General features: G+C 43.8%; 2 protein-coding genes and 1 gene segment (V, D, J or C); all 3 read left to right on the forward strand.

Annotated features, from left to right (window-relative positions):
• The first annotated feature begins 978 nt into the window (after positions 1 to 978).
• Positions 979 to 1,880, forward strand: LOC107971668 (T cell receptor beta variable 4-3-like). The segment is given in 2 exon segments: positions 979 to 1,411; positions 1,522 to 1,880. Coding segments are annotated over 2 exon segments (387 nt in total).
• A 7,966-nt stretch (positions 1,881 to 9,846) lies between these two features.
• On the forward strand, positions 9,847 to 10,711 carry BV6-3 (T-cell receptor beta chain V region 86T1). Its single transcript, XM_016958292.2, has 2 exons — positions 9,847 to 9,991; positions 10,080 to 10,711. The coding sequence occupies exons 1-2, from the start codon at positions 9,901 to 9,903 to the stop codon at positions 10,694 to 10,696; spliced, it is 708 nt and encodes a 235-aa protein (XP_016813781.1). The 5' UTR covers positions 9,847 to 9,900; the 3' UTR covers positions 10,697 to 10,711.
• A 2,482-nt stretch (positions 10,712 to 13,193) lies between these two features.
• On the forward strand, positions 13,194 to 17,795 carry BV7-2 (T cell receptor beta variable 7-2). Its single transcript, XM_063815699.1, is given in 3 exon segments — positions 13,194 to 13,621; positions 13,768 to 14,079; positions 14,715 to 17,795. Coding segments are annotated over 3 exon segments (432 nt in total). The 5' UTR covers positions 13,194 to 13,572; the 3' UTR covers positions 14,786 to 17,795.
• Positions 17,796 to 21,562: the final 3,767 nt, after the last annotated feature.

The following is a 21,562-nucleotide window of genomic DNA, read 5'->3' on the forward strand; positions in this document are numbered from 1 at the left end:
TATTGGGAACCACACAATGATATCAAATTCTTTTTAATTCAATTTTTTTTCTTTTGTGGTGGAAGGGCCAAGAACTGTTTCCTTGCTGAAGCAGACTCCTATCATAATAATTTGAATACTAACAACGTTATTTTAATACTAACAACGTTAACCTTTAAATCAGATTGATGTTAGGTTCTTATCTAAGAATGAAATATATCCAACCGTAGCAGGTTGAAGGTCTCTCATATATGTAACCTGTTCAGGAGGAGACAATTCAACCACTTTCCTTAAACTCTGATCTAAATGCCTTTACATTCTTTGTTTTAAGGGCCACATAAAAATACTCTGAAACAATTTACACATCAGAAAAATGCTAATACTTTCCTCCTGGCCCAGCACATCTCCAAGTTAAAAAAATCTCTAAATTCTCAACCCATAGTTTAATCATGGTAACTCCCTTCTACCCCCAACATAGATTTTTATGTAACTGATTTATAACTACAACCCTAACCCTACAATCACAATTGTCATTACAAAATACTAACAAACATGTGCTATTACCAATAGATGGTTAAAATCACTTAGGGATTATGAATCATGTCATTCTTGTATTTATTTGTACTTATTTTTTGTGTTTATGTATTATGTCAGCTTCAAGCTGATTTCCCTTTCCCTTGCTCCCCACACCTTTTGTTGTTCCTTTTCAGCATCCTGTGTACCTTAGCTCTAAGCCCAGCCAAGCCCCATGCCCTCCACTTCAGGGACAGAGGGTGGCTCATCCCTTTCGTGCTCCCTCAGCTCCCTCCCCAGTGCCTGGTGGCTGGTTGGCATCACAGCCATGCCCTTGAATGATGGGCGCTGGTCCACACTGCTTCTGTGGTCATGCAGTCATCCTCCCTCCACAGAGCTGGGCCAAAAAGGGCTCCACTGCCCTTAGGCATTGAGGGAATGGACATTCTGAGTGGCACTGTCTTGTGTGACCCCACAGGACAGAAGGAGATTCCATCAATGGGAGTAGTCTGTTGCTGAGAGGGATCCTGAAAGATAGGGGGACAGAGACACACTGGAAGGATCCACATAATGAGGAAGCAGCTGAGAACAAAGGAGCCCCTGCCAGAGGAATATCCTTGGGGGGTAAAAAGCTGACTCTGCCCTTTCTCCCCAGCCCATTCATCCCAGCCCAGACAATTCAAATCTACCTTCTATCAGGACCTAGAAAGGATGTAAAATGGCCGGGTATAAATATCCCCTGGGTCTGGGGAAACTGTCAGGAGCAGTGACATCACAGGAAAAACCACCGACCAAGGCCAAGGAGACCAGAGCCCAGCACCTCACCCAGAGGACCCCAGTCAGAGGCCCCATCTCAGACCCGAGGCTAGCATGGGCTGCAGGCTGCTCTGCTGTGCGGTTCTCTGTCTCCTGGGAGCGGGTGAGTTGGGTTCAAATCAGCTATCCTTGAATTCCAAGCTTTTTCCTTGTGATTTCAGCAACAAGCCTCCTCCCGGGCTCTGCCTGAATTTTGTCCCTTTCCCCCCACAGTCCCCATGGAAATGGGAGTTACGCAGACACCAAGACACCTGGTCATGGGAATGACAAATAAGAAGTCTTTGAAATGTGAACAACATCTGGGTCATAACGCTATGTATTGGTACAAGCAAAGTGCTAAGAAGCCACTGGAGCTCATGTTTGTCTACAGTCTTGAAGAACGGGTTGAAAACAACAGTGTGCCAAGTCGCTTCTCACCTGAATGCCCCAACAGCTCTCACTTATTCCTTCACCTACACACCCTGCAGCCAGAAGACTCGGCCCTGTATCTCTGTGCCAGCAGCCAAGACACAGCCTTGCAGAGTCACAGCTTTCCTGTGCAGAAACCTTAGGGGCCCTCCAGGAAGCTGTGGGGGCCACCAAAGCCTTCGGTGAACATTTCCTGCAAGAGCCCCGACAGAAGATTCAGAACATCATAGCACCTGCTCATTCATCCATGTGGCAACGTTACATCCTATGCTCATATTTAGAGTGTGGGTTTTCTTTAGCGTGTGACTCTGCCCTGTTAACTGATTTGAAAAATGATAAACACATTCAGATCTAGTCTTTTTAAAATCCCTTTTTAAATTGTAAAATAAAGCAAGCATGCTATAAGGGGATTGTTTATTTTAAGATTTTATAAGACCCTCTCAACAACCACCTGCGTCATTGCAGAGTCATACCCTGCACTGGGCCACACAGTGTCCTGTGAGGAGCCAAGTTCTTCTGACACTTTATGCCTGGTGGTCTCCATGCCTCTCTTTCTCAGTAACCAGGGATCCGTTCTGTCATAGGTTGCTGACACCCAAGGTCAAGCAGCACTGGGTTTGGGGGAATCATAGAGGCAACTTCCAGGCAAGGGTCCCAGGGCAGGAGCCAGCTGGAGAGAACAGTAGACAACTGAGCTTTTGGGGAATGGGTTTGAGAAATATCTGTCAACCCAATTCTATTATTCTATCTTCCATCTTGTCTCTTCTCTATTGTTCTTATTTAAACTCCAAGCTAGAGCGTAAATTCCAGCCCTGATCAAAGCTCCATATCCCTCACAGACACCTTCTCTGAACCCCGCAGGCAGCAAATGTGCCTCTGTCCACTCCCATTTGTGTGGGCGGTAAGCCACCCAGGTCCTGAGGCAAGAGACCGAGGGCACGAGCTGTTCCAGTATAATAAAGAAAATATATAAAATAAGAATAGTTATACTAGTAATAGATTATAGATATGATGATATACAAATATTATGAATAATCAGTTTGTAGCATTACTCTTCATTCCAATATTATAATAATCCTTGCTCTACAATTATAACCTAGGAAAAACCAGGCCATACAGAGATAGGAGCTGAAGGGGCACGGTGAGAAGTGATCAGAAGACAAGAGTGTGAGCCCTCTGTCATGCCCAGACAGGGCCCCTAGAGGGCTCCTTGGCCTTATGGTAACCCCAGAGCCTGGGAAGAAGCCCCTTGCCTAGAGGACCTTGGTCTAGCCTTAGCGTCAGTGCCTAGAAAAAGCACCCATTACTTAGCCGACCAGGAAAGGGAGTCTCCCTTTCCCCGGGGGAGTTAGAGAAGATATTGTGTGTGGCCAGGCTTGGTGCTCACGCCTGTAATCCCAACACTTTGGAAGGCTGAGGCGGGTGGATCACGAGGTCAGGAGTTCAAGACGAGTCTGGCCAACATAGTGAAACCCTATCTCTACTAAAAATACAAACAATTAGCGGGTTGTGGTGGTGTGTGCCTGTAATCCCAACTACTTGGGAGGCTGAGGCAGGAGAATCACGCGAACCCGGGAGGCAGAGGTTGCTGTGAGCCGAGATCTTGTCATCGCACTCCAGTCTGGGTGACAGCGTGAGACTCCATCTCAGGAAAATAAATAAATAAATAAAACGATACCGTATGTGTGAATGTGTGTGTGCCTATGTGTGTGAGTGCGTGCATGTGTGTGCATGGACGTGTGTGTGCATGTGTATGTGTGTGGATGGTGTGTGTGTGTGTGTGTGTGTGTACGTGTTCATGTGTGTGTGTTCTTGTGGAAACTCACCCACATGGACCCAGGTTCTCTGGGTGGCATTACTGAGAGGTGCTGGGTCACTGGTAGAGCTCATAGGCAGTTCTGGGGAGTGACAGGAAATGTCACAGCCAATTGAATCTGCCTAAGTTACAGCTGATAGGGTTGTTTATTTCAAGATTTTGTAAGTTCAGAAATAGATTTATAAAAATCCAAGAATTTTCTTTCTAAAATGCACTACCTAAAATTTGCTGATAATTCATTTAAATACAAAATATGAAAACATGGGTCTGATTAATCAAAAGGAACGATTGAATACAGTTTCCAGGATAGGGCTGTTTGATATCTTCACACTGTTTAAATCTGTGGCCTGTATTTTTCAGGCTCCTCTCGTCCATCCTAGCATACTAATTGCAATGCTGTAACATTGTTTATTTTGCAATCAAAATGTTGGTTAATGCTTGCTTTTGCTAGCTAAAGGTGAACTTTCAGATCAACCCTGTATTGGCCCTTCTGGGCAAGTATAGAGAGGGTGTGTGTGAGAGGGTGGGGATTGCAGGAGTGAGGGCAGGGCATCTCTGTTCCTTCTCTGGACAATCTTGAGTTCATCAGGCCAGGTGTGAATCCGTGAGACTGTGGATCTTTGGCCACTTGGAGGCGCTGTAGCTCCACAATGCTGTAAGAAACCCTGGGCAGGGCTGGAGAGTGGCCAGGAGAGGAGGGCTGAAGGGGATGCCTGGCTGCCTGCTGGCATCAGGGGCCCTTTGGGATTCCCTGAGTGGGCCTGGACATGTGGAATTAAGCACAGATCCCTCACTGCCAAAGAAGGGTAGGGATGCTAGAGTCCTCAGTTTGTACCAAGGAGGGAGGGTGTCTGCCTCTGCGTGGGCAGTGGAGGGTGAAGGGGCTGGGGTGGCAAGGGCTGGGAATAAGTGTCAGGCCTGGGACAGGGAGGACACAGGAAAGGCAGGTGTGATGGGGCATGTGGGGGCTGTGCTCCACCCGCTCCACCTTTAGTTTCAGGGCTGTGTAAGACAGGAAGAGCTCCTGGAGTAGCACAGCCTGGGCCCTGCCAATGGTTGCAGAGTGCAGGGGTGGCCGGCAGAGGGAGTAACTGGGAAAGGCCAGTTCCCCAAGGAAATGCCAGAAACTTTCCTGCCCCATTCAGAAAGTGACTGTGAGGCAGGTGCTTCCAGCCAGAGGGGCTCAGGCCCTGCTGAGCTGACAGCGTTTTCTTTCCCAGACATTCTCTGCTGCTTCTATATGTGGTCTGTTTTAATGCTCACTGAAATCACAAGTATTTATTATTTTGCCTGTTTTTGTATCTGAGGGAAGGCAGCTGTCCTTGGTCTCATATTTAATAACTGGCTGTCGTGTGCTCTCCAACACCTCTCCACCCTCCCTACTCAGTACATCTGTCCCGTCATCTGGCTTCCTCTCTCCAGGTCCCATTAGCAGGAGGGGAAGGTCATGCCTCCTATGTGACCATTAGAACCTCTTGCTTGACAAGTCCAAGAAACACGTGACTTCCAGGCCAAGCATATCCATTCATTCTTCATTGCAGCCAAAAGAAAGATGAAATTTTCTACCCTGTAGACTTTCTGTCACTAATGCAATGTACCTTGAGGAAAAGTAACATGAATAACTGTTATTCATTAGTTAATTTCTTTTATATCCTTTATTCAATAAAGTCTTTGAGGCCCTTTCTTTGTATATTTTATGACATAAAATAAAAAATGGGAAAAATTGTTTAATAACAAATATTTCTTACTTTTTAGAGTATTAAGGCTTAAATTTATTTTGTTTTATTTTAGTTTTATATTCAAAGTACTTTACTCAGTTTCTGAATTACAAAAATTTCCCTTTCTTTCTCTGTCTCTCTTTAGCTACCTCCCTCATTTTTTTTGCCAGCATTTTAATTTAATGTGGTAGGAACATGTAACATGAGATCTGTATTTTGAATAGATTTTTAAGTGTACAATATAGTATTGTAATCTACAGGTGCAAGGTTGTACAGAAGCTCTCTAGATCTTACTCATCTTGCTGAACTGAAATTTTATACCTGCTGACAGCAACTCCCCATTTTCTCCATTCCCAGCCCATGGATATCACCATTTTTATCTTTGCTTTCATGAGTTTGGCTTTTAGGTAGCCTGCTATAAGCAGAATCAGGGAGTATTTGTCTTTCTGTACCAGGCTTAGTCACTTACCACTGTGTCCTGCAGCTTTATCCATGTTGTCACGAGTGACGGGATTTTCTTCTTTTTAATGCTTAATAATATTCCATTGTATGAATATACCACATTTATGGACTTCGACTGTTTCTATGCAACCGTCTGTCACATAAGTGGGAGAGTCATTTGCAGAACTGAAAGCTTGGATTACATGAATGGGCATTCACATTTCAATTCTACTCCATGGGCAAGACGGAGAATAAAATAATGATTCCATCATTTACTCTTACTTTGCTATACACAAAATGGAAGTCCTGCTTTTGGGAAGTTTCAGTTATTTAGAAATTCAACTGTCAGAAGAAAACCCTAAGACACAAATGCTTTTCTCATTGTACAGGTGAGAGAATTGGCTCATTGGTTAAATAACTTGACCAAATTAAATAGCTATTAGGATGCAGTACTGATCCTCCAACCCTGCCCAGTCTAAGTTCCATGTTTATAGCTCTATGCTATAAAATATTTCATAAAACTGCCAACCTAGAAAACATTGGAAAGTTTTCCCCTACATCCCCTTTAGGCCTGCTGGCTCTAATAGCGTCATAGTCAGAGATCAGTTTACCCTGGAGATGGTGGAGTAGGGAAAGAAGTCTGAAGAGGCACCATGACTCCCCACCCTGACTCCCACTCTAACACCAGCTCATCAAGACCTGAGGCCAGTTCTTAACGGGTTAACTTAAGTTTTTCAATTTTTTTACCTATAAAATGAGACTACTACTGTCCATCAGCAGAGTTCTAGATAACCTTTAATGGCATAAAATATATAGCATATAGTAGAAGCCTAGCTATTTTGATTTCCTTTGCTGATCTCAGACAACCTCGTCCACCACACCAATGTGCAAAGACAGATATGGACACATTCTGCCAAGAAATCTTAGGTTGAGGACTTAGAACTCACAGAAATGGAAATATATATGCCTGATAATTCATTTGATAAAATTAACTAGAGGATGTAGCATACATATCTCCTCAGGCATTTAAAAATCAACATTATTGATCTATAAAGTATATGAAGTTAACAGGACACCTTTTAAATGAACATATCTGTGATTTTTGAGCAACATATATCTATATATGCAACCCCACCTCTATGAAGATGTATCTGCCTCACCCAGAAAGTCCCTCACTCCCCTCTGCAATGCCTCTGTCTGTCCCAGCAACCAATGATGTGACTTCTATCACTGGAGAGTCGTTTTGTTGGCAAATATTTTTAATGCAAATGTCAAACCTCTTCTGAATAATCCTCTTGAATACATAGCTAAATCATCAAGGCAGGGAGGAGTTCCTGGGAGTTTTTATGGTTTTAGAAGTGGTTGAAGCCAGGTGAGCTACCTGACCCATGGTAGGGACAATTCTATCTGGAGATGGATGTTGTGCCGAAATAACCTCAAAAGGTCTTTTCGGCTGGTAGAAGCTGATTCTACAAAATTTATTCATTTTCATTCGTTTATTTTCTCGTCAATTCATTCAATCAAACAATTTTATGTTACGTTTTGACAAAAGTTAATCATCTTTAAGGAAATTATTTTGAGTTCCCATCAGACACACATGCAGCTGGGCTTTGTGTTCACACAGTGAGCATGCTGGGGTCAAGCAAACCATGATCACAGTGACTTCACTGACAGATGATGTCTTATTGGGAGAAGGGTTCTCTTTGACTTGACCCCATGTGTCCAACCCATAAAACCTGAGCCTTAGGCTAAAATCCATCTTCCTTTTCTCACCCTGCCCTGGGCACCAGGCCACTGTGCTGTGTGTTTCTCTGTCTCCTGAAGCAGAGTCCTGGGTGCAGATTTGGAACCTATTCGTGGGCTTGTTTGATCCCAGCTGTGACTTTCAGTACCAGGGGGTCCTTTGCTGTGACTTTAATTTGTGTTTTCTTTACTCTTAAGTTCCACAGATGCTGAGTGACCCAGACCCTGGTCGTGCTCTTGTGCCGAAAGGAAATCAGCACACGGGGAGGTGAGCAGTATATGAAACAAAATCATGTATTTACAACCAGTGGCAAGACTTACTGGCAGGTGCTTTGTTCAAACACTGTTGACAATTTGAAGATCATGACAGTAGAATGTGAAACCAAGTGCAGGGTCCTTCCAAATGCAGGCCTCTGTGCACCAAAGATAGACTTTTGGAGCTCATTTTTTTTTAAACAAAAACGGAAACAACACTCTATGTTCATGGCTGTAGGCCATGCGAGAATTTTTTTTAATTTTAATTTAATTTTTATTTTTCCATATATTATTGGGGTACAGGTGGTATTTGGTTATATGAGTAAGTTTTTAGTGATGACTTGCAAGACTTTGGTGAACCCACCATCTGAGCAGTATACACCGCACCATATTTGTAGTCTTTTATCCCTCACCCCCTCCTGCTGTTTCCCCAACACTTCCCCAAAGTACGTTGTATCATTCTTATGCCTTTGTGACCTCATAGCTTAGCTCCCAAATATCGGTGAGAACATGCTATGTTTGGTTTTACATTTCTGAGTTACTTCACTTAGAATAATAGTCTCCCATCTCATCCAGGTAGATCATTCCAAATGCTGTTTATTCATTCCTTTTTATGGCTGCGTAGTATTTCATCATACATATATGATATATATCATATATATTATATATCATATATATTATATATCATATATATTATATATCATATATATGATATATATGATATCTATATCATATATATGATATATATGATATCTATATCATATATATGATATATATGATATCTATATCATATATATGATATATATGATATCTATATCATATATATGATATATATGATATCTATATCATATATATGATATATATGATATCTATATCATATATATCATATATATGATATCTATATCATATATATCATATATATGATATCTATATCATATATATCATATATATGATATCTATATCATATATATCATATATATGATATCTATATCATATATATCATATATATGATATCTATATCATATATATCATATAGATATCATATATATATATCACAATTTCTTTATCCACTCGTTGATTGATGGGCATTTGGGTTGGTTCCTTTTTCTTTATCACTAAATTAATGGCAGCAATAAATCCAGAACATTCCTTATTACCCTAAAGTCAGCCCTGTCTCCCAAACTCCCTTACACATCAGGACACCTTTGTGCCCATAGATCATGGGCAGTGCTTGGCAGCCACCACTGTCCACACAGAGAGGGTAGTCAGTAGCGTGAGGTGGTTCTGCCTGCTGGGGTCTCACCCCAGGCACAGAAAGCAGGAGCCCTGGGTGGAGCTGAAAGTGCTCATCTGGGTTTGTCAGGAGTCCCATCTGTCAGTGAATTCACAAGAAACAGAACGAAACAACTCCTCCAATGTTGATGAGCCTGCCCCTGGGATTTGGAAAGCTAATAACAGAGAAAACTAATATAGACAAAGGATTTTAAACAGGACTATCGGATTATGGTCAGTTAAGCAAATTAGAAAAGGATACTTGAAGGAGTATTTGGGACACAGGAATCAAAAACACCAGGAAGACATGAGGAGTTTTTCCAAGATTGTAGACTACAGCAATACTTAGATAACCAATACCAGTGTATTAATGAGTAATTATTAGTATTATTATTTTGAGATGGAGTCGCACTCTATCATCCAGGCTGGAATGCAGTGGAATGATCTCGGCTTACTGCAACCTCCGCCTCCCTGGTTCAAGAATTCTGGGGCCTCCACCTCCCGAGTAGCTGGGACTATAGGTGCACGTCAGGATGCCTGGATAATTTCTATATTTTTCGTACAGATAGGATTTCACCATGTTGGTCAGGCTGGTCTCCAGCTCCTGGCCTGAAGCGATCTGCTCTCTTCAGCCTCCCAAAGGGCTAGGATTACAGGCATGGGCCACCATGCACAGCCAAGTAATTTGTATCATCATGGGAATAAAAAATATACATTGAGTTACAGACTAATTACCAAAAGATATTTAAAAAATGGGAGACTTGCATCGATTCAGACAAAGGCATTCTTCCCATCCAAACTCTTCACTGGTGCATTGATCTTGAATTTGACCATCTGGGGAAGGGGCGTGGCCTCTCCTGACAGCAAGGCTCTGGGGCCCAGGGAGGGAGAAGGAGGTCTCAGAATGACGCCCTTGAAGGACATGTTCCCCTTTCACCAATGCACAGACCCAGAAGACCCCTCCGTCCTGCAGCCCCTGCCATGAGCCTCGGTCTCCTGTGCTGTGCAGCCTTTTCTCTCCTGTGGGCAGGTGGGTCCTGGGCAGGGCCCCTTGCATGGATTTCAAGGCCCAGCCCTTCCCGTTGGGGCTGCAGCATCAGCTTTGTTCTTCTCTGCAGGTCCAGTGAATGCTGGTGTCACTCAGACCCCAAAATTCCGGGTCCTGAAGACAGGACAGAGCATGTCACTGCTGTGTGCCCAGGATATGAACCATGAATACATGTACTGGTATCGACAAGACCCAGGCATGGGGCTGAGGCTGATTCATTACTCAGTTGGTGAGGGTACAACTGCCGAAGGAGAGGTCCCTGATGGCTACAATGTCTCCAGATTAAAAAAACAGAATTTCCTGCTCGGGTTGGAGTCGGCTGCTCCCTCCCAAACATCTGTGTACTTCTGTGCCAGCAGTTACTCCACAGTGCTGCACGGCTGTCTCCTCTCTGCACATAAAGGCAAGGGAAGGTGCTGCCCTCCTCCGCAGCACAGATTCAGCGATGCCCTTCGTCCTAGCACCGAAAACTTTGGAGCCCCAATGGGCCCGTGCAGTGCGAACCTTCGTCTGTGCCAGGTGCCTCTGCAGTCGGTCTCGGCCAGGCCTGGACTGGTCCCAGGACCTCAGATGTCTTCTTTGTTGCCCTCCGGTCCTTCCTCTGAGCTGTCCTTTTGGGCTGGGGCCAGGGGTTTCCCAGCTCTGACTTTCCTAGTCATTCACCTGAGTCTGAGGCCTCCTAGGTGAAATAGGATTTGTATTTCAGATCCATCTAGACTCCCGTCTCTACCTGGGTACCACGTGCTTTCTTCTCTCTATGATTTTTCCTCATGTTGAACCCTACGGTGGTCTCAGCTGCAGCCTGCATTTCCTATATTCACAGTCGCCCTCCAAGGCCTTGCTGGGTTTCTCCTCCCTGACCTCCCTGCCCTTCTCTACTCCAGCCATGTTGAGAGACTCCAAAGTCCATTTCCTGTGCCCTGGGCTGGAGCCTTCCTTTCTGTAGTGGTCAACACCTACCTGTGCTTCAGATCTCAGCATCATCAGCCCTAGTGATAATCACCATTATGCTTCCCTTGGCTCCCAGCTGAGGTCAGTTTCCCTCTCATAATCTCTCATGGTATCATGTGTCTGTTAATCAGTAGAATTTAGCACTGTTGGAATCTTCCAAGTACTTTAAACCCCATGAAGGCCAAGGCTATGCCTGGGTTATAAATCAGCAGCTGAGCCTGGCACAAGGGGAGATGCATTTCAGAGAATGGATGAGTCAGTGATGGAGTGAGTGATGAGTGGATGGATGAATCAATAACAGGAGCACCCTAGATCCATTTTACCCTTGCGGAGATCTGGCATTAAGTACAAGAACTCTTACCCCTTTGATTGCTGGGCTAGGGGAGGTCCTTGAAATTAATGGGGAGTCGCTATCATGGGCGGCCCCACCTTGGTCAAAGATTCCTCCTGTGTCTGCAGCACCAGACCTCCTCCAGGTCTCTGTGCTCTCCTTCAGACTCTTTCCCACAACAACTCTACACAGATCAGAGATCCCTTTCCAGAAACCCATGCATAGAGTTGTGTTATTTCGGAACCACTTCTGGTACCAAAAACTCCATTAGGTTTACATCAATAAAACAGAATCACTAAAAGTACTATGGAGAGGAGGATTTATGACAGGAGTTAGACCTTATATAAATGTAGGGGGAGCTGAGGAAGAGAAAGTCTGGAGGGGAGATATAGCTAGGCAGATTTAATTCATGATTAATGTGACCGTGACCTCTTATTCTACTCAAAGGAGAGCATATGATTTCAACAAAAAAATATTGATTTTCCTTTGTAAAAGTTTGATCCAAATAGTGAGCTATTTTTGTCCCATAATTGTCTTAAGTTGGCTAATGGTGGAACAAATCCGACTTTGATTTCCTTGAAAGAACAGGAAAAAAACCGTCATTCATATACAGTCTTACAGGCTCTATTTTATGGAGGAAGCATAATAAATAGGAAAGAGAAAATCAGAATTATTTTCTGGAACCTACATTGGGACTGTCCTCAGAGCAGGTTGTGATGTGAGGAGTCAAATCTACAGGGGTATTTCGCAGCTTGGAGCGCAGCAGACTGTTCCTGACCCCATGCATTTGGGGGTGAGACCAGAGACAGTTGAAAAACTATGGAATCTTGACATTCTGCACTCTCAACCCTGGCCTCTCCCTGAATTTCACAGATTAACATCAGACCAATTTATTCCGACTATTAAAAGTATTAAAACAAAAACCAAGGAGGACCAGTGAGCAGAAGCAATAAACCATTAAAATGGACATCCTAAAGATTTAAAATTTTGCCATCATAAGATGTGAACATTTGAAGAGCTACATTTAAATGAATACAAGAAGGAACTGAAACAAGAACACGAAAAAAAGAGACGGCCTGAAACCATCAAAAAACATTAAAGAAATAATCAAATAGAATGTCTAGAAATCATTATGACTACTCCAGAAAACAAAATGGAAGCTAAACAGCAGATTCAATGCTTCTAAAGAGATTATTAGCAATATCAAAGGAGGATCTCAAGAAATCACCTAGAATGCAGCACAGAAAATTAAATGTAAAATATAAAAAAGTGAAGGAATAAGGAAAAAATGAAGTTTCCAGTATATTAGAGAGTATATAATGTTTTATTGAACTTTTTCTTATTTTCTTGTATATAACTGAAGTTTCAGAAAGAGAAAATAAGGCAAATTGCCTGACATGATTGTGTATGTGATGCTAGCTGAGAATGTTCCTGAGATGTTTGAGGACCGAAATCCTTGTTCAAGAATTCAGATGAATTGCAAGACGAATAGGCAGTTCCCAGTGAAACTGCAGACCACAAATGACAAAGAAAAGATTTTAACAGCAGTCAAAAGGGAAAGATAAATATCCTCCAGTGGAATAGAATGAAAGAAATAGTCAAAGTCAAGAAAGAGGATTAAAAATAACTGTTAAATCAGAATTGAGATTGATAAAAAATACCTACAGGACAGGAAAAGAAAATATGGAAAACCAAAATAATTCCGTGAGTTTGCCACCAAGGTATCTTTTCAGAGTTATAGTTAACAAGGGTGGGAAATGATCCCAGAAGAAATGTATGAGGGCAGTTTGTGAGGGAACCCATGTGATGGGACAATCCCGTTGGGCACATGTGAGTGGGGGAATGGAGGAGGCTGGGGCATGAATGGGGATGGCAGAGGGGACCCTGACTTGGAGGAAAGACAATGAGCTCATCCCATGGTGCCTGGTGTTGGGGGCACTGTTGGCACATCCTACAGAACGTGCCCAGCAGACAGAGGAGTGGCTGTGGGATGAGAAGGTGAACTCGGAGATGCAGCGTGAGGCCTCTGAGTCCAGACAGCATGGGAGCCCAAAGCGATGTCCCATGCAATAACGTTGTTTACAAGGAGCTTATAAATATTTAAAGTAGTCACCCAAGTGTGTTCTAATATAAATCCTGTGTTCCTGAGGTCATGCAGATTGAGAGAGGATGTGATGTCACGGTGGGAACTTCCGTGTAAGGACAGGGACGTCCCTCCTCCTCTGCTCCTGCTCACAGTGATCCTGATCTGGTAAAGCTCCCATCCTGCCCTGACCCTGCCATGGGCACCAGGCTCCTCTGCTGGGCGGCCTTCTGTCTCCTGGGGGCAGGTGAGTCCTCAGACACCAACCATTCTCATTGTGTGTGTGTGTGTGTGTGTGTGTGTGTGTGTGTGTGTGTGTAGGGGTGGGCTGTGTGCATTCGTGTGATGACTAAAATTATTTTCCTCATTCTGTTCCCAACTTTGTCTCCACAGATCACACAGGAGCTGGAGTCTCCCAGTCCCCCAGTAACAAGGTCACAGAGAAGGGAAAGGATGTAGAGCTCAGGTGTGATCCAATTTCAGGTCATACTGCCCTTTACTGGTACCGACAGAGCCTGGGGCAGGGCCTGGAGTTTTTAATTTACTTCCAAGGCAACAGTGCACCAGACAAATCAGGGCTGCCCAGTGATCGTTTCTCTGCAGAGAGGACTGGGGGATCCGTCTCCACTCTGACGATCCAGCGCACACAGCAGGAGGACTCGGCCGTGTATCTCTGTGCCAGCAGCTTAGCCACAGCATGGCACAGTCGCCTCCTTCCTGCTCATAAACCTCATCCTTCTCTCTCCTTGCAGCTCCTAGAGACCCTTAACAGAGGCTTCTCTTTGCTTCTCCCTCCCCATGGGAAACAAGTAGATTTGGACCTCAGCTTGTCCTTTGGGTAGAAAGAGACCACAGATTCACCCCTGAGACACAGTAACTGTAAATGTGGGTGGTGGAAGCAATCGTGGCCCACCGGGCTATAGGAGTCCTCAGAGCCAGCTCATTGCTCTAAGGCAAGCACTGGGTGCCTTAGCCTTGGCCTTCAGGGCTGGGACACTCAGTCTTCTTTGGGGCCTGGGAGGTTGCTGCCCACATAGAGAAGCTTCGGGCATGGCCGAGGAACAGGTGTCTTCCCCTACATGTGTTGGGGCATCTGCAAGGTCTGAAGCTTCATCCACAAGAACATTCTTTCTTCTGAAGCCTCTTCTGTCACATTGGAAGTTTTCTGCAATACAAGAGCAAACCATTCTTCCTGTTTGATTTAAAAGTCTTTGTGGCTTTTGTGGCCATTACTTGGTGAATACAGCCAAGATAACAATAAGACTTCATTTCTTCTGCCTAATGTAAGCAATGCGAGTTCTTTATTTTGTTTTCATTTACCACTGCTCCTGTCCTGAGAGACTGAAGCATGCGTCCACTACTGCTCCAGTGTCAACTTGGTTCCCTAGGAAATCGGGTTTCTAGAACCTGAATGCTGACAAATAAGAGTTGTATATATGTATACCATGCAACCTGCATTTAAAAATGTATGTACATGGTGAAGTGACTAAATCTAGCTAATTAACATATGCAGTACCTCAATCCTTATCCTTTCCTGTGGTGAGAATACTTGAAGTGTACTCTGTTAGCAATATTCCAGAATACAATCCACTGTTGCTAACTTTAGTCACTGTGTTGTACAATAGATCTTTTGAACCTCTTCCTCCTATTTGAGTGAAATTTTGCATCCTTTAACCAACATCTCCCCAGCACCCCATCTCCATCCCAACCTCTGGTAATTGCTGCTCTAGTCTTTTGATTTGAAATAATTTCCCTGAGGTCTTTAACTTGAGAAGATGGAGTTTTAAAAACAATAATGCTTATATTACTTTTGTTTTGTTTGTTATTTTACATATTGCAATATAGTGTTTGTTGCAAATATAAATGAGTATATTGTAATAAAAATTCTTCACCTCTCTTTGAGTGAAGCTACATTTCACATATATGAAATTTCAAGCTGTGGTCAGAGCTGACATGATTATGGATCATGGGTTTCTGGGAGTCCTCAGAGACAGCCCTGTACACAAAGGTTAAGATAGATTATCCCAGACCCAGCCAGGACAGAGGTGCCCTGAGTCCTGCAGAGCTGGTTGGGGAATTATAGTTCCCTAAATTCACTTATCAGAAATTGTGGTAGCTCAGATACCAAATTTCTTTCTCTAGCAAATGATGATCGTTGGCAGGGATTGTTCTGAACCCATTCTATTTGCTCCATCAACAGATCATTCCTTTTTTAGTTGCCCTGTGTGTCTGGGAGTGAATAAGTCCCAGGCACAGATGGGAATTTCCTGACCTTAGGATGGTGTTCCAAGGACTTCCTTGCTAGACCCTGTCTCCAGCTTTTCCCACCTTTATCCTCATGACCCCTAAGACAAATGGTCCTAATAATGGACCAGCTCTGAAACTTAAGATTGAACAGAACTCAAACCACAACTGTAAACACTGATGCTGAAAGAAGTGGTAAAAAAGGTGAGCAGGGTTTCCCACCTGCACTGAGAGTGAACATACAAGGACAGCAAAGGGAAGGTTTTATTAATAAGCAAACAAGAAGCAATAAAGGCCCTGCTCTAAATGAATGTAACTAATCTCTTTGAGTTAAAAAAGGAGCACGTCAATAGAAGTATTTCAAATCAAAGTCTAGAAGTTTCCAAACCAGCCAGCACAACCCTGAGAGCTCTGTGCTCTCAGCAACTTCAGAGAACTCATCAATCCTTTCTGGGCTCAAACTTCCCTTTGTCCACTCGAAGATCCAGGGTCACACTCTCATCCTATTACAAAAACAATGGGCTTTGCTATCTTGCTGATGCCTCATTTCTAGGAGTTGAGTATTAAGCACTGAAGAGCTTTGAAAGTTGGGCTTCTGAGTCAATTGATGTGCTGGAGCCAGCTTTTCTGACTCACGAGAGACAAATAGGCACACTCTTCCCAGCTCCCCATTCAGTGAAGCCATGTTGACAGCTTGAAATCCACCACAGTGCCTGTGTTGATACAACAGAAATTGGTAAGTGCTACTAGGCATGTGCCCACCTCCACAGACACTCGGTGTACCAGCACATCACTGGAATGTTTTCTGAGACAGTGATGTCCCTGTTATGTCGTCATGTCTTGTGCGGCCAAAAGGACTCCGAATTCACCTCCTCTCTGTTCTTGCTTTTGGAAACCATAATCTAAAATAACCTCACCTGACACTATTTCTATTCAATCTCCAAATTCCCTCACTTTGTGGGTCTGTGTCTCCTGTAAGCATGCCAGTCCACAACTTGACAACTATTTTGAATGTAGCTAAAGGATACAGTGAACCAGTTTATTATTTTCAAATTATCCTTCCTTGCATGGAATATGTAGATGCTGCAGTCATTGGGAACAGAGATGGGGCAAGCAGAAGCTCTGGGCCGTGAACCACTTTAGAGTCAGACAATTCTTCAGTGGCACAGACACACCCTTGGGCATGGACTAATTTGCTTTGGAAACTAAGCAGTTCCACACCAGTCACCAATGACCTTGGATCTATTTCCAGCTGAGAGGTCAAAAAGATCACACTCCCTAAATGTCCTCCTCTCCAATATATAGTACAGCCCCCGTCCATCTCAGTCCCTGGAGGTCATCCAGAGCTCCCAGAAAATCTCTGCTCTGGGGCAGAATCATCAAGTCTCCTCCTCGCCAGCTCCCCACAGGCTCCAGCAAGGCTTTCCTGCCAGGTGCAGGGCATGGGTGTGGCTCTGCTGTCTCTCAGGTAGAGGGAGGCCATACGATGATGTTTGTATAAGAAGGATTGGGTTTCAGAGGTTCCTCTCAAATACTTGACATAATTTTATTTGCTTTTTGTTTCACTCTACAATGTCACCATTTAGGAGAGCAATTATTTTGGTTGCATTATTTATGGCACTTTGAAAGATTTTTGTGGTTAAATTAATTTAAGAAATCATTCCCATTGTGCATCTTTTCTGTTCAGATATAATCTGAGGCAGTGAAAGAAACAGCAATGATTCTGAAAGCAGTCACTTACATGCCCTCTGATAAAGGCATTGTTCAAGGTTCATTACTCACACCTAACTTTCAGTCTACTGGAAATGAAAGGCACAGAGTTGGGGGCCTGTGATCAAGCTATGAGAGAGGACTATACCAGCTACTCTGGGACTTCAGGGCACGAAGAGATGACCTCCCCTTTAGACTCTGCTCAACGACGAAGGAATGAGTTGGTCCATGGGAACCTGAGGAGCAGAAATTCCGGGAGCCTTTAACTGGGACGGAGCAAGGACTGTAGAGCAAGTCATTGGAAAGGGAAATGGTTCATCTGGTCTGTCACAGAAGATAGTGGATAGAAAGGTCATATAATCCCCAGTTCCCTGGCTGATTTGCTTCCTTATGATACTATTTTGCAGCAGCGTACCGTCATCTCACACCACTCCTCTACCTCTTCCACAATCATCTCCTCCCTCTCTGCTGCTCAGATCAGCACATGTGCATTGTACAAGCTATTCTTTTACTGTAGCAGGCCTTTTGCTGGTCTTAATTATATCCATCCTTATTTTCCCATTAGATACTGCTCCCTCCATGATTGCTTATTGCCTTGCAAGTGATCCTTTACCCCCCGCCCCCAGACAGAGTCTCACTCTGTCCCCCAGGCTGGAGTGCAGTGGCGCAATCTCGGCTCACTACAAGCTCTGCCTTCCGGGTTCACGCCATTCTCCTGCCTCAGCCTCCCGAGTAGCGAGTAGCTGGGACTACAGGCGCCCGCCACCACGCCCGGCTGATTTTTTGTATTTTTTAGTATAGAGACGGGGTTTGGCCGTGTTAGTCAGGATGATCTCGATCTCCTGACCTCGTGATCCGCCCGCCTTGGCCTCCCAAAGTGCTGGGATTGCAGGCAGAAGCCACTACGCCTGACCAAGGGATCCTATTTTTTATATCCCAGTTTTACTTTTTATTAACACATATCTGACCCCATCTTGAAGGTAATCACATTATCTGCCTAGACTTCTGCTAATCTTTATTTTTATGGTACCATTGTCATTTGGGGGGACATATTTGTTTATCTCTGGTAATGGAAATGAAATTACGTTACACTTCACTTTCTGTGTTTTCTTCCTACTTTAGGGTAAATATTATTTCCTCCCATTCTTCCTATTCTATTCCTCTCTCTTTAGATAGTTTTAAGGGAGAAAATGTCCGTGAGACTGTAACTGCAGCTATGGGGTAAGAATTATTTTGAATGAGGGTGGGATATTAAGCTTGATAACTCAAAGGAACAGTCAGGGTTAAAACTAATGTTGGGATCGGGGTTCAGAGAAGTTGCTTATAAAACCTGCAGGATGGCACTTCTGGAATAATCTCCCGGTTCCCTCTGCAGACACTTCCCAGCATCCCTTGGGCCATTTCCCTTGCAAAAGCAATGATGAAATTTCACTTATTGGCCACAAGATGGCACTGTGGTCCACTGGGATCTAAGGGACTCTGGGGAGAGCCTGGGAGAGCAGCCTAGGAAGGAAAGGGTTAAGAAAAATTAGGGCTGGCATCCAATATCATGCAGATGTTGCAGCAGTTTTCAGTTATTGCTAGACTACCTACAGTTATACAAGATACAGGAAATACCTCTAATCTTTAATGAGATCCACAGTTGAAGAATTTTGGCCTGGCAGCCTTGGTGTCAAGGGCAGGTGCAGACAGAGGAGCAACTGTCTCAGAGGAAAATGGGAAAGTGAGGGGTGGGCTGTGGCTTAAGCCCAGTGCGTCTCTGCTGCACCCCATCTTCCCTGCAGCTCTCACCAGGCAACAGCCTCCATGAGAGTAGGTGGATCCTGCCTGAGCCCAGTCAGAATGCCCCGGACTAGGTGAACTCTGTAGGCATGGGGAGTAACACAACAGGCCCACCTTTCACAAGTTTCCAAAGTCTGGGCTCCAAGCCTTTTTTTCCCCTTTCCTCTGCAGAGTCCTGCCACTTCTGAAGTCTTGTCCTCACTTTCTGCCTGCCTCTCCCACAGCCCCCATGGAGGCAGGGATCAGCCAGACACCAAGATATCACAGACACAGAGGGAAAAAGATCATCCTGAAATTTGCTCAGATTAGGAACCATTATTCAGTGTTCTGTTATCAATAAGACCAAGAACAGGGGCTGAGGCTGATCCATGATTCAGGTAGTATTGGCAGCAGGACCAAAGGCAGGGCCAAGGAAGGGTACAATGTCTCTGGAAACAAGCTCAAGCATTTTCCCCCAACCCTGGAGTCCGCTAGCACCAGCCAGACCTCTGTACCTCTGTGGCAGCGCATCCGCAGCCCTGCACAGCCAGCTGCTCTCTGCACAAAAAAGGGCAGCCACAGGCTGGAGGTGGGCACTCCTTCCCATGGCCCCTATCTTAACCAGGAGATAGAGGTGCCCTTTTTGAAGCTCTTCTCAGATGTCCCAGCAATGGGCTCCCAGTCTGTGCATCCTCCTGCAGCAGGAACTTCAGTGTGAGCTGAGGTCCATCACTATGATGTGGATGCACGAATGCAAACAACACTTAATGTTATTTTACTCAATTCAGAATATTCTGGCAGTTGCGTAAAATAGGAATAGTAGCTCCCAAAATGAAATTTGTGTCTCATTTTCTTTATGAGAGAAAAGAAAAAAAACAGAAAGCAGCTGGGCAGCTTTAACCTGCTTGAGTGATCTGGGATTCTACAAGTCTACAAGTGGTACAAAGAACATCACCTTGGCCTGGATTCCAATGGATACCAAACACTGCAAAAAGCCTTGAAAACAATTTATAAAAGACCTAAGTAAACAATCTACTTATAGGAAATGTTAGTACATCCACCGCATAGATGGATCAACTAGTGAAATTATTATGTAGAGATTATCAGCTAAGCCTCTACTTATTACCTCTGAGCGTAGAGCAGTGTTTGCGCCTTCTGAGGGTATCTTAAGGAAGGAACTTAATTCTTACCATTACTTTGGCTTGGATTAAAATCCATGAGCTCGTCGTTTTTATTGTAAAATATTACAGAATAATAATGATCAAACGTTTTATTTTCCTCTAGCGTTTATTCCTCTTTAGAACGTGCAGGTTGAAGCTCACACACATGAGCGGGGTTCCTTAAGATGAGATCCATTAACTCCAGGACTGGGAGGTACACAGCTGGCCTTCACAGGAAGTGCAAACCCCAAATGCAGTGACCCCCCCTGTGTCTACGCTGTGCCCAATACCCCTCTGTGAGGGTGACATAAAGGCGGGCAGACTCCTTGCTTGGCAAAAAAAATCAGTTCACCAATTGGCCACTTTGCTAAAGACCAGAATAAAAGGCTAAATTGTGAGAATGATGAATGCCCAATTCCCAAATTGTGAACTGTGTAACAGTTCACGATTCTTGGAATAATTTCAACCATGTGTGGTTTGTTTTTTTTTTAAGTTTTTCTTTGTCGACAGCTTTCTTTCGGCCACTGATCCTCAGTTGTTTCCCAGCCCCCTTGTCAGCTGATCTCATTTTGATGCTAATTTTTTTTTTTTTGCTAGCTTTGGGATTATTTGTTCTTGTTTTACTATGCCCTGTAAGTGTGGTGGTAGGTTGCTAATGTGAGATCTCTCTAACTTGTTTATGTGGGTGTTTAGTTCTGTAAACAATACTCCTAACACTGCTATAGCTGTGTCCCAGAGATTCTAGTATATTTAATCTTGGTTTTCATTAGTGCCAAAGAATGTCTTGTTTTCTACCTTCATTTTATGGCTTACCCAAGTCATTCACTAGCAGATTGTTTAATTTCCATGTAATTGTATGATTTTGAGAGATCTTATAACTCTTGATTTCTATTTTTTTTGTGCTGTGGTCCAAGAGTATGGTTGACATGATTTCAGTTTTTTTTTTAAATTTGTTTACAATTAGTCTGTGTCCAATCATGTGGTTGATTTCAGAGTATGTGCCATGTGTAGATGAGAAGAATGTGTATTATGCTGTTATTGGGTGGAGTGTTCTGTAGATGTCTGTTAGGACCACTTAGTCAAATGTTGAGTTTAGTTTATGAATAACTTTGTTAGTTTTCTGCCTTGACAATCTAATACTGAGTGTTGAACTCTTCCAGTATTGTTGTGTGGTTTTCTACGTGTCTGTAGGTCTCTAAGAACTTGTTTTATGAATCCAGGTGAACCAGTGTTGGGTACCTATATATTTAGGATAGTGAGGTCTTCTTGTTGAATTGGGCCCTTTATCATTATGCAATGCCCTTCTTTGTCAT

The sequence above is a fragment of the Pan troglodytes genome, chromosome 6 (assembly GCF_028858775.2).
Source record: "Pan troglodytes isolate AG18354 chromosome 6, NHGRI_mPanTro3-v2.0_pri, whole genome shotgun sequence".
Classification (NCBI taxonomy): Eukaryota; Metazoa; Chordata; class Mammalia; order Primates; family Hominidae; genus Pan; species Pan troglodytes.

Excerpts from the sequence above, each read along its gene's own strand:
- BV6-3 (XM_016958292.2), top strand. The coding sequence starts at position 9,901 with ATGCACAGACCCAGAAGACCCCTCCGTCCTGCAGCCCCTGCCATGAGC. Across the intron at positions 9,992-10,079 it reads CTTTTCTCTCCTGTGGGCAG|GTCCAGTGAATGCTGGTGTC; the intron begins GTGGGTCCTGGG and ends TCTTCTCTGCAG.